The 18,494-nt window shown below is 37.9% G+C and overlaps 2 protein-coding genes and 2 long non-coding RNA genes across 4 annotated transcripts; 2 read left to right on the top strand and 2 right to left on the bottom strand.

The window, feature by feature from the left end:
* Positions 1-2,738: 2,738 nt before the first annotated feature.
* Positions 2,739-4,206, top strand: LOC141599678 (uncharacterized). Its single transcript, XR_012523885.1, has 2 exons — positions 2,739-2,983; positions 3,615-4,206. It is a non-coding gene; the product is annotated as an uncharacterized LOC141599678 (long non-coding RNA).
* A 1,742-nt stretch (positions 4,207-5,948) lies between these two features.
* Positions 5,949-8,479, top strand: LOC141600958 (protein FAR1-RELATED SEQUENCE 5-like). The gene is made up of 4 exons (XM_074421215.1): positions 5,949-6,081; positions 6,202-6,415; positions 7,019-8,043; positions 8,130-8,479. Exons 1-4 carry the CDS (start codon positions 5,949-5,951, stop codon positions 8,477-8,479), a joined length of 1,722 nt encoding a protein of 573 aa, XP_074277316.1.
* Positions 8,480-9,951: 1,472 nt separating this feature from the next.
* Positions 9,952-10,377, bottom strand: LOC141602645 (uncharacterized). The gene is made up of 3 exons (XR_012524580.1): positions 10,289-10,377; positions 10,109-10,190; positions 9,952-10,016 (listed from the first exon to the last, which is right to left on the bottom strand). It is a non-coding gene; the product is annotated as an uncharacterized LOC141602645 (long non-coding RNA).
* Positions 10,378-10,517: 140 nt separating this feature from the next.
* LOC141600957 (uncharacterized) lies at positions 10,518-11,932 on the bottom strand. Its single transcript, XM_074421214.1, has 6 exons — positions 11,774-11,932; positions 11,426-11,580; positions 11,234-11,311; positions 10,984-11,140; positions 10,822-10,902; positions 10,518-10,637 (listed from the first exon to the last, which is right to left on the bottom strand). The coding sequence occupies exons 1-6, from the start codon at positions 11,930-11,932 to the stop codon at positions 10,518-10,520; spliced, it is 750 nt and encodes a 249-aa protein (XP_074277315.1).
* Between the last annotated feature and the right edge of the window lie 6,562 nt (positions 11,933-18,494).

The raw sequence follows: 18,494 nt of genomic DNA, 5'->3' as shown, positions 1-18,494 counted from the left end.
AATATGTGAAAGAGTTTTGGAATGACACAAACTTTGTGAAGAAATCACGGAAATATTCCTTAAACAGCAAAAAAAGACTGGAGAAGAGGCGCAGCAGCTGCTGCGGTCCTTCCAAGAGGTGTAGCATCTGCTGCGTCATTTCCCCAGAGGTTTCCTCCTCTGGAAGAAAGATTTCCGCGTTTCTGTTATGGAATTGCGGTAGATCTATACTTCCTTATTCCGTAAAATATAATATACGGAAGATATTTTACCAAAAGATATAAAATTTGATTGGGAATAAATATCTAGAATATTCTAGAACATTCCGACTCGACAAAACGATTTCTTAGAATATGAAGCGGTTTTTTACCCGGACTCCAAATAAACTCTAATTACTGTCAAAACGACCGTATCGGTGCGTAGATGATGACCAATGGGTAGACTCGAGTGTTTGAGCTATCACCTGACGATAAACTTACGAACTGTCATAAATCGTTCCATGTACCAAACATGCGGCCCAATCATCACTGGGTGGTTGGCAGAACGTGTAGAAATGCGGTATCTACAGTTTACCATGATCATGAGTGAGTAGTCTTCTAGTTAGGGTTAATGGGGGATTAGGGGAGTTAAACATGGGGGTAGATCCATACTTAATCTAATATGTTTTCATAAGAATGCTTGCTTGTTGTAATTTCAACTTATGCACATGTTAAGCTTGTTGAAATGCGTGATTGACAACCTTGCATGAATCTCTTACCTATTTAACGACTTGTAAGATATAAACTAACTCAAGGCTTGTTAGACCATGCATATAGTTGAATAGGAAGAAACTAAGTTGACTTGTGGTGTTGTACAGTCTTGACCGACTCGGCTCCGGGACCCAAATTTTCCTAGGAATTGTAAGACATAAACTAACTCGATTCCACTACAACAATATTTGCTTGCATCTATGTAAACATGTTTGTATGATCTCCACCATGAATCCCCTATAAATCCATGACACCCTTGTGCCTTAATCAATTGTTTACAAACCCTATTTATTTACTTGATTTATTTTGCTTTTCTTTCTTTACATTTCATTGTTAAGTAATTTAGTTTCCAAACCTCAATCTTAACCCAAATCGTGACATCCTAAGACATAACTCTCTACAACCGATAAATCAATATAATACCCGTCCCTTGGGATCCGACCTTTACTTTCCACTCTACTAAGAGTAGTTAGTTAAGATTATAAATATTGTTTTAATTGGTTAGCTTAGACGACAAAGTTTTAAACCGAATCACTAGGTCTAGTGCTCAGCTGCATTAGGTCTAGTGCTCAGCTACAGAAATCTGGGTTATTACAAACTTCCCCTCTTAAAATGAACTTCGTCCTTGAAGTTCGCATCACTCTCTCTCTTTTGACAGTTATTCCTCAAGCTTCCCTGAAGTCTCATCACCGATTCTCAAGTACTCTCTCAAGGTTCTTACCGTTATCATCACTCCAATTACGGCAATATGTTTCTCATCTCTCTCACCAAGCTCACACAAGCTCGCACGTTTTCCTTTATCGAATACCCTCTCTGCTACTCTTATACATACTGAGCTCAATACTCATAAAGTACTCTCAAAAGACTCATAATCTAATGCTGCAAACCACCACTTCCCGGGTTTACCGACTGCTTCTCTACTCTACAAGTATATAGTCAAATCTCGTATGTTTATAATGCCGTTGATATAACTCTTAATCTATGGGTCTCCCGAAGGACAAAACCCGAAGTCAAACCCGAGGTTTAACGTTCTAACCTCATAACACTACAACGAAAACGCGACATAGTGACGGGCATACCGACGGAAAAAACAAGCCGTCAGAAAACTCGGGATACTGACGGTTATTTGACGGAATTTCCGTTGGTATCAATTCCTGATGGATTTCCCGTCAGTTGTAATTGGCGCGTTGACAAAGTCAATGGCGCTAAAAAACATGTGACGGAATATCCGTCAGTATTTCCAAAAAACTAACGGAATTTCTGTCATTGGCATTCACACGCAACAGTGGGTGACAGCTGTGAGTCATTTGGGATATCTGACGGAAATTCCGTCAGTATTTCCATTTCCTGACGGAAATTCCGTCACTAGCAAGCTACAAACAAAGACGGTTTTCCCGTCAGTGATCCGTTAGTATTTGTGTTTACTGACGGAAATTCCGTCAGGATAGGTATTTTAGTGATGAAATACGCTGACCCTTCCGTCAGGAAATGGAAATACTGACGGAAAAGCCGTTAGTACGGCCTGATTATTTCCCAATTAGTAGATTATACAACCAGTTGTATATGGTTGTATGGTGTAGAATCCGAGCTGTGTACTAAAGTTTTCGAGTTTTGTTAAAAAGAATCTGAGCTATGCTTTAAAGTTTTTGAACTCACACACTTAAACATAAAAAAAAATAAATTTTAGAAAACTCAATAAAATTGCACATAAGCTCGGATTAATGTATATGGTTGTACAGTGCTTATTATACAACTGGTTGTATAGTAGTATTTGTGATTATTTCCGTCAGTATCCTGCGTTTTCGTAGTAGTGTAAGTAACTCCCACTTACGTTGGTGGTACATGTGTGTATGTGTATGTGTCTATATACATATATATATATATATATATATATATATATATATATATATATATATATATATATATATATAGAGAGAGAGAGAGAGAGAGAGAGAGAGAGAGAGAGAGAGAGATGGGATCTCGTGAGTTTTGTTCTTACGGTGAGTTGTGAGTTTGAAAAATCTCAGTCATTGGATGAACAAAAACAAGGGCTGAGATTAGATCTCGTAAGTCGTACTCTGTAATAGGCATCAGACTAAAAAAAATCCCACACCTCTCATCTTCACCCACACAACTAACACCACCCGCCACCACAACTACAACCAGTCGTCGTCACATCCACCATGATGAACTCCGGCGACGTCATCATACCTTCCAGTCACCGACGACGTTGCCAACATCATGAGCTACCATAGGTTTTGTTTCATTGATCTGTAATTTTACGATTTTTGCTATTTTCAATCGATTTTTTTCCAAATCTCTTACTTTTGATTCAATATTTTCCGTTAAAAGAATTTATTTCAATTTGTTGATAATTTTATGATTTTTTGTAGATTGATTTTGAATATTTTAGGTGTAATGACTATTTTCGATTTAGTTGATTATTTTGATTTAATTTAACGTTTAGTTGTCGTTGATTTGCAACCTTGCGATTTCTGTTGTTTTCTATCGTTTTTTTCCAGATCTTTTACTTTTTATTTAAAAAATTTCATTGAAGGAAATTAATTTCGTCTTGTTGAAAATATTTAAGATGATTATATAGTGACTATGGAAATTAAAGGTCCAAGTTATTTACTTAAGATCTATTGCTTGTCATCGGTAAAATTTAATTTCAATTTGTCGATTAATAGCTTAAGTTCAGTATATGTAATCTAAAATCGTGTCTTAGTGTTTATTTAGTTGATTGATGTTCTAAGTACATACTTTCATGATCAAGTGTACAGAATAAAAACTCATCCTATTTTGTTGAGTGGATCCCCAACAATGTGAAATCAAGTGTGTGTGATATCCCGCCAACAGGTCTTAAGATGGCTTCCACATTTGTAGGGAACTCGACATCTATCCAGGAGATGTTCAAGAGGGTGAGCGAACAGTTTACACTTTACAGCAATGTATTAGCGTGATGCCTTTTATGACTCATTTTAAAGCATATATCTTTGAAGAAATGGTGCAAGTCTGCAGGTTTTCAAGGAATTTTAAGAGGGGAGTCGTGTCATAGTTCAAAAGGTAATCATGGAAGCTTAAGAGATGATCTGTCTCAAGGTTCTTCTCTGAATGCTGAAGAGAATAAAAGAGAAGAACCACAAATTAAACGTGGCATTTCTGAAAGAGTTTCTAGTGGCAGCCTAGTTGAAAGTTCAAGTCAAATTTCGTCCAAGGCATCAGCTGAAAAAGATTGGATTATAGGTGATATTGAAAGGGAATTATTAATGAAAGATAGCTCATGCCAAGCAGCTTCATTTTCTGCTGATAATGATCAACAAGACAGGAAAGATGAGAGTGACGTAGCCCTTGAAAGAGAATATATGCAAGGCGTATTGATTAGAGAACGTGTCAGGAAAGTTTCAGGGAAGTCTCTCAAAGTGAAAAGTCATGGAAAATTTAGTTCAAAAGAAGTCAAACCGAGTTCCTGCTTAAAGTTATCCAATAGCAACCAAAATCAAAGTGACACCGGAATAACATCTCAATAACACCATAATAACAATACTACCAGAATAACAGCACAATAACATGCGGTAAAAAATATCGTAAAAAAATCATAGTATAAAAATCAAAGTGACACCGGAATAACATCACAATAACAGCAGAATAACAGTAGAATAACAGCACAATAACACGTGGTAAAAAAAAAGAAAAAAAATCAAAATCGTTAAAAAAATCAAAGTAACAGCAGAATAACATCACAATAACAGCGGAATAACAATAACAGCACAATAACATGTGGTAAAAAAAAGAGAAAAATCAAAGTCGTAAAAAAATCAAAGTAAAAAAAAGCACAATAACAGCATAATAACACGAGGTAAAAAAAATAAGAGTAAAAAACATTCAAGTAAAAACAAATCTGGTACAAAAAGAAAAAGAAAAAAAAGTAACAAAATGAGAAAAATAGAGAAAAACATAAGAGAAAAAAAAAATCAAAGTTGTAAAAAAAAAGCATAATAACACGAGATAAAAAAAATTAAAGTAAAAAAAAAGAATAGCACTAGAAAAAAGAGAAAATAAGTAAATGACAGTGCTTTTATATGACAGGTAAGATTATATCTTGGCCATTCATCTCTAATATAATCCAGTGGTAGGATTTCAAAGCACAAACTCACAACTCACCATAAGAAACCAAACTCACAAGATCCTCTCTCTCTCTCTCTCTCTCTCTCTCTCTCTCTTTCTCTCTCTCTCTCTCTCTCTCTCTCTATATATATATATATATATATATATATATATATATATATATATATATATATATATATATATATATATATATATATATATATATAGGGTCGGGATCCAGTGAGAACCACCCATATAATGAGAACCATGAGAACAACCTTAATCTAATCTAATACAATACGTTGCGCGCGCAAATCAACCACCTGCCCCTAAACATTCTAAAATCCGTCATTTTCCAATTTTCGTTTCCCTCTCATCATTCTTTCTCTCTCCTAGAGTATCACCATCTTCACAACACCATTGATCCTCAACTACTGATCCATTAATCTCTTCAACGATCTGCCTATTCGACGCGTCCTTCATGAATGGAACCTTTTAATTCAAGGTAATATTTCGACATTGCTGATTAATTTGTTTAATTTGAAAATTAGGGTTCGGTAATTTGAGAAATTGTTTAAATTGGTTGAAATCGTGATATTGTTGGCTCAGTTTTATGAATTAGACAGGTTTTACAATCGTCAAATTATTAGCTACGTGCGTCAAATTGTTGCTATGTGCGTCAAATTAGGGTTTATAGTTTGATCTGTTTGTAATTTTTCAATTAATCGATTAAAATTAGGGTTTATAGTTTGATCTGTTTGTAATTTTCAATTAATCGATTAAAATTACGGTTTACAGTTTGATCTGTTTGTAATTTTTCAATTAATCGATTAAAGTTGTTCAATTTGAGCAATTAGGGTTTCGTAATTTGAGAAATTATGGTTCTTTAAAATTAGAAATTGCGTAAATTGGTTGAAATCGTGATATTGTTGGCTCAGTTTTATGAATTAGACAGGTTTTGCAATCGTCAAACTATTAGCTACGTGCATCAAATTATTGATATGTGCATCAAAAATTCTAAATTTAGTTTTAGTAATAATTTCCTGATATGATTTTATTGTCAGTTACTTAATTTTAAGTCGTCGTTATTGCAGCAATGACATTCTTAGTTCAATGGGGTCGCGTAGTTCTTCTAATGTCATTACAAATGACATTACAAATGAAGGACAGATGGTTGAAGTTATTGCATCTCAATCCATATCAGAAATATCTGCCCTTAACATTTATGTTCCTGAAATCGTACAAGGTATAATTCTGTTGAACTGTTGAATGATTAGATACTGTTCTATATAACCGTGCTGTTGTATACTTGAGTTATCCAGTAAATCTAAATCCTAACTCTACTTTAATTTCATCACATTTGCAGATAACGTAGTAGACGAGGCAGAAGTAATAGAGGAGGCAGAGGTAATAGAGGATGCAGAGGAGGAGGAGGAGGAGGAGGAGGAGGAGGCGTCCGGTTCAAGCAACATGAATCGGATTTTTGGTTGTCCTACCCATCTCAAGCCTGTTATTGGTATGGTCTTTGATACACTTGAACTCGGTATTGCCTTTTATGAAGCATATGGAAAAGAATGTGGGTTTGTGACTAGAAAAGGCTCACAAAAAAATAAACAGGGTGTCACTACACATAAAACTTGTTTGTGTAATAAGGCTGGAGAATGTGAAGCGAAAGGCAAAAAACACCGTAGGCAAAGGACTCGGGTAGGTTGCCTTGCTAGGATTAACTTTAAACGAATTGCTAACGGTCAATACCAAATTTATGGTTTTGTTGAAAGGCATAATCATATGCCAGCTACACCATTAACAATGGTACATCTGACGCAAAAACGAGAGAATTGAATATAGCTCATAAAAAATGATAGTTGACAACTCAAAGGTTAACAAAGGTCCATTATGACCTATAGGATGTTTAAGGAGTATGTCGAGGTTATCGAGAATGTGGGTGCTTCATTGGAAGACTTTAAAAACTTTTCAAGGGATATCAAAAAGTTCTTGTAAGAAGGGGATGCTCAAATGCTTATTGAGCATTTTATGAAAATAAAAAGAATGTGTCCATCCTTTTACTTTGACTTTGAGTTAGATGAGAAAGGTAGATTGTCACATGTTTTCTGGGCTGACCTTATTAGTATAAAAAATTATTTGCTATTTGGGGATATGACATCCTTTGACACTGCCTTTAGGAAAAATAAGTATAGAATGATATTCGCCCCTTTCACAGAGGTGGATCATCATAAGAGATGTGTGACCTTTGGGGCTGGGCTTCTTATTAATGAGAGCAAGGAGTCATTTGCTTGGTTATTTACGAAATTCCTAGAAGCTATGGGGGGTCGTTATTCTGTGTGTATAATAACTGACGAAGATTTGGGGATAGAAGGAGGACTTAAGAAAGTCTTTAAAGATAAAGTGCAACATAGATATTGCATGTGGCACATATTGAAGAAGTTGCCAGAGAAGGTAGGGCTTGTTATATGTAGAGAAACTGAGTTTTTGAAAGAGATAAACTCATGTGTTTGGGGCGAAGATGTGGAGCCTGCTGAATTTGAGGAAAGATGGACATCCATTGTGGAAGCTCATGGGTTGTCGGATAATGAGTGGCTTCAAGAAAAGTATGGCATTAGACATTTTTGGATTCCAGCTTACTTTCGTGACTTGTTATTAGGAGGGTTGATGAGAACCACCTCGAGGTCCGAGTCAGAAAATCATTTTTTTAGCAATTTCACTAATCCAAATTTGACCCTTGTTGAATTTTGGATGCGCTTTGAGAGTGCAATGGATACACAACGATGGGCTCAATCAAAACTGATTGCACAATCTAAGTACTCGTTTCCTGACTTGGCTACTCCTCTAGACCTGGAAAAGCATGCAGCAGAAACCTACACTCCGAGAATTTTCGAGGAGTTCAAAGTGGAAATAAAAGCAGCATGCTTTACATGTGCCATTGGGGACAAACAAAAAGATAAGAATCATGCAATTCTCTACATAGATGTAAAGGATCGTGAGAGAAAGAAAGACTATAAGGTGGGTTATAAGACAGCTGAAGTGAAACTAGTATGCAATTGCAAGAAATTTGAACGACATGGAATACTTTGTCGACATATTCTCTGTGTTCTTAAAGATTATGGTTTTGAGAAAATTCCAAGCGAATACCTACTAAATAGGTGGAGCAAACTAGCAACCTGCCAGCCAATGTTCAATTCGATGGGCGGTTGCTTGCGATCACGCAGATCGATCGATGCACAAAAGAACAAACTGATCAATTGTGGTAAGAAATGTTCACTTGTGTCTCACTAGTTGAACAGAGTCCTGTTAATTGTGATGAGTTACTAACCATTTTACGCGAGTTCAAGGAAAGGGTACTTGCAGAAACAACAAGTAGTGTCGCTGATGATGGTGGTAATAGTAGTATTGGAAAGAAAAGGGACAAAAATGCGGAAATTGGAATGCTCTTGGGTACAAGCGTGCCTAGCGAAATTACAATTTTGCCGCCAAGACAATGCAAAAACAAAGGCTCGGGGAAAAGAATGATTTCACAAAGAGAAAGAGCAGGGGAAGTCAATAAGAAACCACTAAGAAGATGCAAGGCTTGTGGGCAGATGGCGAACCACGATAGCAGGAATTGTGACCGACCAAAGGATCATTGACAAATAGTCGAGTAAGTGATGTCTCTTATTAGCGCAAGTTTTCTACTTTTACCCTTTTTGTTTCCCTCTAATTTTTATCTTTGTTGACATTTGCTTTCTTATATGTGAGATTGAAGTTTTTTGCGAGGAATTGGACTGTGCGTGAATTTTTGAGCATCATTTGAGAAGTCAACACTTGTTTTTGAGCATCATTGAAGTTTTTAGGATTATTTTTGAGCATCATTGAAGTTTTTAGGATTATTTTTTAGCATCATTTGAGAAGTCAACAATTGTTTTGTAATAAATGTAACGGGAGGCTTCCGGATTCTTAAATTGTATATTTGAGAAGATGAAATTGTGATTCGGTTTAAGAATAAAAAACATGTGTTTCTCTGAGCAATTATGACATGCACATACAAGCTCATTTTATGCACGTATGAGGTCATTTTATGCACATGTGATAATTGTTTCTCCAAATTTGGTAATAAGAAAGCTGAAACATGTGACCAATTTATGCCAGCAATAAAATGTGATTAGTTGAATCATCATCGTGTATGACAAGTCGTTAAATATCATGCAACTAAAAGGTTATTCCATGCATATAGAAGGCCATTTTATGCACAGATAACCTAAATGGGATAATCCCCATGAGATGGGTTAATTCTCATTACAACACTTGTTTTTAGGATCATTTTAAGTCTCAAGACTTAAATGTGGGTTTTAATTCTCATTTCAAGTCTCGAAACTTAAATGTGAGTGATTATTAAAGAAGTCGGGCGAATCCTATCAAGACTTTAGGCACGGCCCAAAGACGTCACGCTCAAAGTACATTGGTAACTCTAAATAATGCAAGTAATTTTGTTTTGAAAATTTTCATGCATGTAGAAGGTCATTCCATACACATATAACGCCTTCTCATGCATGTAAATATGCAAGTTACTTTGGGATTTTAAAACAACACCCTGACAAATGGGGTAATTCTCATTACAAGTCTCATTAAAAAAGGCCATAATCTAGTGACATAATTGTGCCCCATACAGTTAAAAAGCTGTTCCATTCACATATAACGCCTCCTCAGGCACGCTCAAGTCTCGTTAAACAGACCCGAAAGTCGACAAATTACATGCACGTAGAAAGGTATTGCATACACATACAACGCCTTCTCATACACGTAGGAGGGTCTTCCATACACGCAAAAGTTACTTGGAATACCTACACATCTGCAACCTACAAATTTAGTCCACCTACAAACTAATGCCTGCCCAAATCAAAGAATCAACAAAAGACAATGAGAAGGTTCTCTGCCACTCCCATTTGCTAAGCACACAAACTCTCACCATATTCTTGCAAAAAAACACCTAGGTATAATCCTACAAAAAAAAAGGTAGGGAAATATTGTTACATTTAAAGTCACTTGACATCAATATTGAAAACTGATTGGAAAATAATAGAAACAAAATTAGATAAAGCATTCGGAAGATATTGTTATTACCGTTCTCTTGTTTTCCTCCCATCTGATAAGATCTACAATCATACTCTCACCATATTCATCCAAATTCTGCATATATATTTGACAACAATATTGAAAGTGTTGCAATAAAATATGCCGAATAATATTTGACTAATATAACTTGGTTTAGACATCATTACCTCGTAACAAGTCTGATCGGACCATAATGATTGACAACTCAAGTTTTCTAGAAACTTCAGCAAATAGACTCCGCAAGAATACCTTTTGAAATAAGGAAATTTGTTAAACGCTTTAAAATGGTGTGTATCCCATCGAAAATATTTATCATGAGTAGAGTATAGTTTAAACAAGTAAGGTACCCATTCTTTTGTCGAGGCACATCCACAGTCACAAACGGAAAATTGTTTATTTGCAACAGCTTTTTGTATCCTGGAAAGTCTCTTGCAATAATCCCCAAAGCAGGAAATAACTACAAAAAACCAAAAAAAGATAAACACAATAATATAAAAGCGAAGGAAAACCAACACAAAATTGAGGTAACAAACCCCTAAGGCATACGGATATAATCATACCGTTTCAACTAAAAATTTACATCTTGTGTCGGGGACGCCTAGGCAAGTTTGAGTCAAGTATAAAGTTGGTCTTTTTAACAAAGTCAGACATGCAAGCAAACCAATGTTCACGGTCAACACAGTAAGGGAAGAAAGCCTGCAAAAACGCCCATACGGAAATGAAAAAGTGAGGGGATAATTACCAGTTCGACGGGATAATATACAAACAGGTTAGACAGGATATTTAATAAAGTTCTTTCTTGGGCAAGAACTTAATTAAGTTCTTTCAAAGTAGTAAATTCCGTCGATATAATAAAATTAAAAAGTGACGGGATAATTACCAGTTTAGCTTTGGTTAGACTTTTGGGCAAGTACTGAAGCTTAATGTACTGACTTTGAAAACTGTTTTTAGCGACAACATCCTGAAAGTTGAGAAAATTTGTGAAAAATGTTGGTAATTCCAAGTAGAAACATTAGCGGTTACTAAGGATGAATATGAATACCTTGATTATTGTCGGAAAGTACACAAGATTTGGTCTTTCAAGTGTTAAACGAAGACCAACAAGGTCAATTACCATATCCATGATCCATTTTCCTCCAAACAAAGTCGACATTCCTTCTTGGGTTACTTGCAGCCATGGAGTGTCTACAACAATGTCACTAATAATGCACATATTGTAATTAGATGCACACACAACAACAAAGTGGATAAAAACAACTCAAAAAGATGCTATATGGTCAGTGATAACTTACTCCTTATTTGCCACATTTGTCCTAATAAAATTCATCAAGTGTTCATCTGTATAGGGCAAGTCTCGTGGAACTTCATTCCTGGGGAGAAAAAGGGAAAACACAGAACAATTACATAACCATAGCACACTTTTAATAAACCAGGAGTCATCATATAGTAATGAGAAGCATTGTTGGTAATAGATTTCTGATTACCGAATCACACAGCCATTCTTGTAAGCCTTTGCTTTAGACGTCACTTGATCTTTCACGATGTTGTCTTGCCAAGTCAAAATTTCATTGCAAACCCTCACAATGTAACGCTTCACATCGCCTCGAACAATGATATAAAGTGAAATCAACCGCAGAGCCTACACATCTAATACACATACCTATATATCTAATACACATACCTACATATCTAATACACATACCTACATATCTAATACACATACAAGGCTGATTCATGAAAGAACAAAGCTAATACATGCATGTTGATGGCTTCTGGCGTCTGGAAATATAGAAACACCAACTAAAAATTTGACTTAAATAATGGAGACTTACGTCCTTGAGCAGCTTTAAAGTATACCGACACTTATTCCCATTGTACGTCTCCATATGTCGCATCATGTAAATTCCAGTATCACGCTCGACAGAGAAACTTTTATTCGGAACATACTCTTTGGCTACTACAAAATATGTAGCATGCAGCTTTGGAATCATGGAAGAAAGCTTTGCACTTAACTGTTTCTTCTGTTAGACAGAAGACAATGCCAAGCAAATAAGTTCGCTATATAAGAATTAAATCAGACATTTAACATACTTATTGCCAAACGGTGTGAAAACATACCACATATTGAACACTGACATGAAAATCTACACACCCTGGATCACACGGGTGTATAACTTCATACAAGTTATGATCAATATCAAAACAATGAAGAAGTGGGCTGGGTGCAACAACAGGGAATAAAACCTGTCAAACAATGGTTAGTTGGGTTTGTATATTATTTAATTATGTACTTTTAAAACTTTTAAAATATTGAACAACTTACCAATTTCACGTCTCTATAGTTGATATCCAATGAGGCTATCTCGTTTCAATTAGGTGACCCGTATTAGAGAATAAAAAGGTACAAGTTGATAACTTAGACCAACAAAATTTAAATATCAAACTTACATCGTTGTTTCAAAGAGAAAGAGACGGGAAATTGATCTACGATCTCTTAACCTGTTTCCATTATTCAGATAATCACACCACACATTGATCACGTCGATGTTAACGCTACCACCAAATAGCAAGGTCTTCATATCATATCGTGTAAGAATCTTGCCGCCACGGCCGAAACAGAACCTCGCTACAAAAATAAAACCTTAGTGTTATAGAAAGAAAATATAATACATATACCGAATAAGAAAAAAATAAAAGCAAAATTAATAGACTAATACATACTCTTCATCTAAGTCACGGCAAATGCATAGTCACCCATCGCTTTTCCAGACCGACTCAAGGCATCCATCACGTTCACATTTCGTATGAAGAAAGGTGAACGAAAAACGCCGAGTAACTCAACTTTCCTCTTACACTTCCGAGTCTGGGAGGGGACGGTTGGGGACAGTTCTACAAGCGGAGAAGAAGGCATAATTGGAGATTTATTCAATGACAGGTTGTGACGAGATAACTATTGGTGATGCAGGGGATGGATTGGAAGGTGCAGCTGATGTGCTTGCACGGGGAGGGGAATGAATAGAAGGTGCAGCGGGAGTGCTTCCACGGGGAGGGGATGGGATTGAAGGTGTAGCTGACATTGTTGCACGGGGAGGGGATGGAATGACAGGTGCAGTTGACGTGCTCGCATGGGGAACATCACACATATCACTGACCTCGTGCTTCGCGGAACTCTTGAGATGTATATAACGCATCCTCACCGTGAAAGAGACTGAAAGATGGTCCCTCCATGAGTTCCTTGTCCATCTTTTCCTTCGTAACTTGGTGTTCTTTAAATGCCTCACCAACACGGTTATATGCACTATTCAGAATCCCCTCTAAATCAGCCAAGATGTTGGGATCGTTGTAAAACTCATCAGAGTTCATATAATCCACATACTTCTTCCCCTCCTCCACTTTACTCTCGTCCTTTCTCTCCTCTTCCTCCATTTCATGGTCATCTTTCTCCTTGACCTTCTCAAATTTATCCTCCACTTTACCCTCATCGTTTCTCTCATCTTCCTCCAATTCATGGTCATCTTTCTCCTCGTCCTTTCTTTCCTCTTCTTCCATCTCAGATTCTTCTTTACTTTGCTGCGAAAGTGAAAACCCTTCAAATAACGAATCTGCCAAAGTCGACATTTTGGTAACAGCTTCCATATGAGGAACCACAATCTTTGCTTGCATGACTGCCTTTGAGAATGCACCATAACAACAACAGCAAGAGTAACAACAATCCCGCTAAAAACTTGATACAATCTGTTGTTTTCTTATCAACGAGACCTCCTTCTTCTATATCCTCAACCTTTCCCTTTCCCTTTGTCGTCACTCCAAAGACCCTCAACATTTTCCTTTCCCTGTGTCGTCACTGCATCATCAACCCGTTTGTCAGTTTCAGACACGGGTGGTTTATAAACAAATCTGTCTTCTACACGCCCCTCTCCAAAACCATTTGCGTCATGTTTTTCCATCTTCACCCTCTCTCTGATACGTTCGTCAGACCAATTGGCTAACAAAGGGAAAGATCGAACGACCGTTCTTGTCTTGAAAATGACTCTATCCAAGTAGATAAGACAAAAAATGAGAATTGGTCCCTTAAAGGACGTACCAGGGTCTTTAGTCACGCCTTTTTCCAGAAATGACATTTTCAATCATGTTGACTCGTGCAAACTTGCACCAATTAAATTTAGGTACATCGGAGACAGATCGGACAGGCACTTAATATACGAGTCTTTGGGATAATCACTAGCTACCCCCATCAACGAACAAGAAGTAATATATACAAGAAAATTCCTCTTAAAATCATCTCCGATCCCGCCGCTCAATCATCTTCTCTAGTAAAACCTTCTTGGTAATATCTCGTGGTACTAAATTGGTCCTTAAATCTCCTGGACAGCCTCTAAATAACCCTCTTCTTTACAAGACTTCCCAACTGGATTAATATCTAATGGCCCCATAGGAATTCCCGTGACAAGGTAGACATCCTCATCCGTGATAGTCAAATCCCCATTCATCAACGAACAATCGAATGGATTGAAAGACTCCACAATCCATCTAGCCAAATGGCCATGGATTTCTTCCGACTGAAGTTTTAACAGCTCTCCAAAACCCATGCTCTGAATAGCTTCAATTTGCTTCTCAGACGGGTTCGACTTAATAAAATTAATTATCAAAGAAGGACTCATCCTAGTTACCAGCGTATCATAATCTTTACCACACTTCCTATGTGGACTTCCTTTCCTACTAGCAACGCTGCTAGCATCTTTCTTATCGAATAAATGGACACTCTCCTTTTCTTGGTAGATGGTTCTTCAACATCTTTCGGTAAGACATCCTCATCAACTGGTCTTTTAGTACGAGGACTCACTCGACGCGAACAGTGGTTCTTTTTAGTAGCTTCCTTGTCAGCTGTTTCTAGTTTAGAAGCTTCCTTGTCAACTGTTTCTGTTGTAGTAGCTTCGTTGTCAACTGTTTCTGAGAAGACATCCCCATCATCTGTCAAAATGTTAAACAACATTAATTAGGTGATGTACGTCTGAGTTTTTTAGTGAAGTAATGTTTCAAAGATTTCAAATAAAATGACAAATTTTAGCATTAATGCATCAAATAGCAAAGCAACAAATTTGTTAAATTTTAATGCACATATAGTGCTTTGTCATACATGTAGAAGACTATTTAATGCACATACTATGTTTTTTCATTCATGTACAAGGTTGTTTTAATAAAGACACCGTAGAGGGGTCGAGTGAACACTTGTTTGGGGACGGGATTAAATGTAGAAGGCTAGGTATCCTAAAACGGGACGGGAAAGGGTTGAGGGTTGGATTAGGCGGACCGATACCGCGGATCCACCTAATCCAACGGTCAACCCTTTCCCTTTTTTTTTAATACATGTAGAAAACTATTTAATGCACATACTCTACATTGTCATGCACATACACAATTGTTTAATAAACATATGTTACCGGGTATCCTAAAACGGGACGGGAAAGGGTTGAGGGTTGCATTAGGCGAACCGCTACCGCGGATCCGCCTAATCCAACCCTCAACCCTTTCCCTTCTCACATTATCGGCCGCGAGACCAAAAGACACCCTAGAGGGGATGAGTGAACCCTTTTTTGGGGACGGGATTTAAAGTAGGGGGCCGGGTATCCTAAAACGGGACGGGAAAGGGTTGAGGGTTGGATTAGGCGGACCGCTACCGCGGATCCGCCTAATCCAACCCTCAACCCTTTCCCTTCTCACATTATCGGCCGCGAGACCAAAAGACACCCTAGAGGGGATGAGTGAACCCTTTTTTGGGGTCGGGATTTAAAGTAGGGGGCCGGGTATCCTAAAACGGGACGGGAAAGGGTTGAGGGTTGGATTAGGCGGACCGCTACCGCGGATCCGCCTAATCCAACCCTCAACCCTTTCCCTTCTCACATTATCGGCCGCGAGACAAAAAGACACCCTAGAGGGGATGAGTGAACCCTTTTTTGGGGACGGGATTTAAAGTAAGGGGCCGGGTATCCTAAAACTGGACGGGAAATGGTTGAGGGTTGGATTAGGCGGACCGCTACCGCGGATCCGCCTAATCCAACCCTCAACCCTTTCCCTTCTCACATTATCGGCCGCGAGACAAAAAGACACCCTAGAGGGGATGAGTGAACCCTTTTTTGGGGACGAGATTTAAAGTAGGGGGCCGGGTATCCTAAAACGGAACGAGAAAGGGTTGAGGGTTGGATTAGGCGGACCGCTACCGCGGATCCGCCTAATCCAACCCTCAACCCTTTTCCTTCTCACATTATCGGCCGCGAGACAAAAAGACACCCTAGATGGGATGAGTGAACCCTTTTTTGGGGACGGGATTTAAAGTAGGGGGCCGGGTATCCTAAAACGGGACGGGAAAGGGTTGAGGGTTGGATTAGGCGGACCGCTACCGCGGATCCGCCTAATCCAACCCTCAACCCTTTCCCTTCTCACATTATCGGCCGCGAGACAAAAAGACACCCTAGAGGGGATGAGTGAACCCTTTTTTGGGGACGGGATTTAAAGTAGGGGGCCGGGTATCCTAAAACGGGACGGGAAAGGTTTGAGGGTTGGATTAGCCGGATCCGCTAACCCTCAACCCTTTCCCTTCTCACATTATCGGCCGCGAGACAAAAGGACACCCTAGAGGGGATGAGTGAACCCTTTTTTGGGGACGGGATTTAAAGTAGGGGGCCGGGTATCCTAAAACGGGACGGGAAAGGGTTGAGGGTTGGATTAGGCGGACCGCTACCGCGGATCCGCCTAATCCAACCCTCAACCCTTTCCCTTCTCACATTATCGGCCGCGAGACAAAAAGACACCCTAGAGGGGATGAGTGAACCCTTTTTTGGGGACGGGATTTAAAGTAGGGGTCCGGGTATCCTAAAACGGGACGGGAAAGGGTTGAGGGTTGGATTAGGCGGACCGCTACCGCGGATCCGCCTAATCCAACCCTCAACCCTTTCCCTTATTTTTTATACATGTAGAAGACTATTTAATGCACATACTCTACATTGTCATGCACATACACGGTTGTTTAATAAACATATGTTGTCGGGTATCCTAAAACGGACGGGAAAGGGTTGAGGGTTGGATTAGGCGGACCGTCCCGCCTAATCCAACCTCAACCCTTTCCCTTATTCCTCATTGTAAGGTGAGGTTGCATTTTGTGAGGTCACAAAGTTAATGTTGATTAGTTCATGCATGTGTAGGGTTGTTTAATGTACATATATTTTTCTTCCATGCGTGTGCAACGTTACGTCATGTACTGATAAGGAATTTTGTTTTCATGAATGTGCAAGAGTGAACTAAATTTCTTACTCAAATTGCTTGGTCAACGAGAATTAGTTGTCGCAGCTTTCGATTTTGGTGGAAAATAATCTTTGACTGACCGTCCTCCTTTTAGTAGAACTTTTTTCTTCGATGCAACACTCTTTCGCCCCATATCTATCAATCATTTGAGGGATGTTGTAAAGACAGTTGAAAGACAAACTATTGTACAAATCACATGTTTATAATGAAGGTAGATTGCAGCATTTCACAGTTAATTATGTTGCAAAACAATGGTGAAAAGCATAATACTACTTGATGAATACAGATGAAAACTAAGTAAAATTGGGAAATGAAAGAGCATAAGTTGAAAGTCAAACCAAAAATATAATATATATATATATATATATATATATATATATATATATATATATATATATATATATATATATATATATATATATATATATATATATATATATATATATATATATATATATATATATATATATATATATATGTCAAACCAACATTCATAACAACTTCTACAATCCAAAATGCCAAAACTATTACATAATTATTAGTAAAGCCTGACAAAAAGGAACATTTAAACCTTAACGTTCAATACCCTAAGTGGCCTAAGTACGAATACAGTTCGTTGGCCAGAAAGTTGTACAAACTTATGATAGACCTACGTCAAATCAACGACTTCAACATAAGACAACCTTCGACGAGCTAGTAAAGGTGTTGCTATTGATTTCGCTTCTTCATGTAACAAAGGTGGCATATCCCGTAACATTTCATCAACTTGCTTAATTTGACTGTCATTAAGTGGATTGAGATGTGTGTTCTGAAAAGCATTTCTTCGTTGGTGAACATGCATGATGAATTTGGCTGCCATATTACCCGTCATAAAACACTTGCATCTTTTGGAAATTAGTCTACCACGACTACGCACTATCCTCACGCCATTAATGTCATTAAATCGCAAAGTTTGTAGATAAGCTATCAGCACACCAGGTGAATACGGGAAGAAAAGAAAGAGTTTAGCCCACAATAAGCAGACATTGGCCATGCTTGCCCTATCAGAGCATTTATCAAGGTGATTGAAGATTTGTAACACAAGATTTGGATCAGTTAAGACATCATTTCTTGACTGATTGCGACGATCAGTGAACTCCACTTTGGTAACTTGACCAAGGTAAGGCAGAGACTCAGTTTTCTCTTTGACATAATGTTGGATAAAAAGTTCTTGTTCTACTTCCTCGCGATTGACTACCCAACCTTTGCACCAAT

The sequence above is a fragment of the Silene latifolia genome, chromosome 9 (genome assembly GCF_048544455.1).
Source record: "Silene latifolia isolate original U9 population chromosome 9, ASM4854445v1, whole genome shotgun sequence".
Lineage (NCBI taxonomy): Eukaryota > Viridiplantae > Streptophyta > Magnoliopsida > Caryophyllales > Caryophyllaceae > Silene > Silene latifolia.
This window is presented reverse-complemented; position numbering and strand designations above follow the sequence as displayed.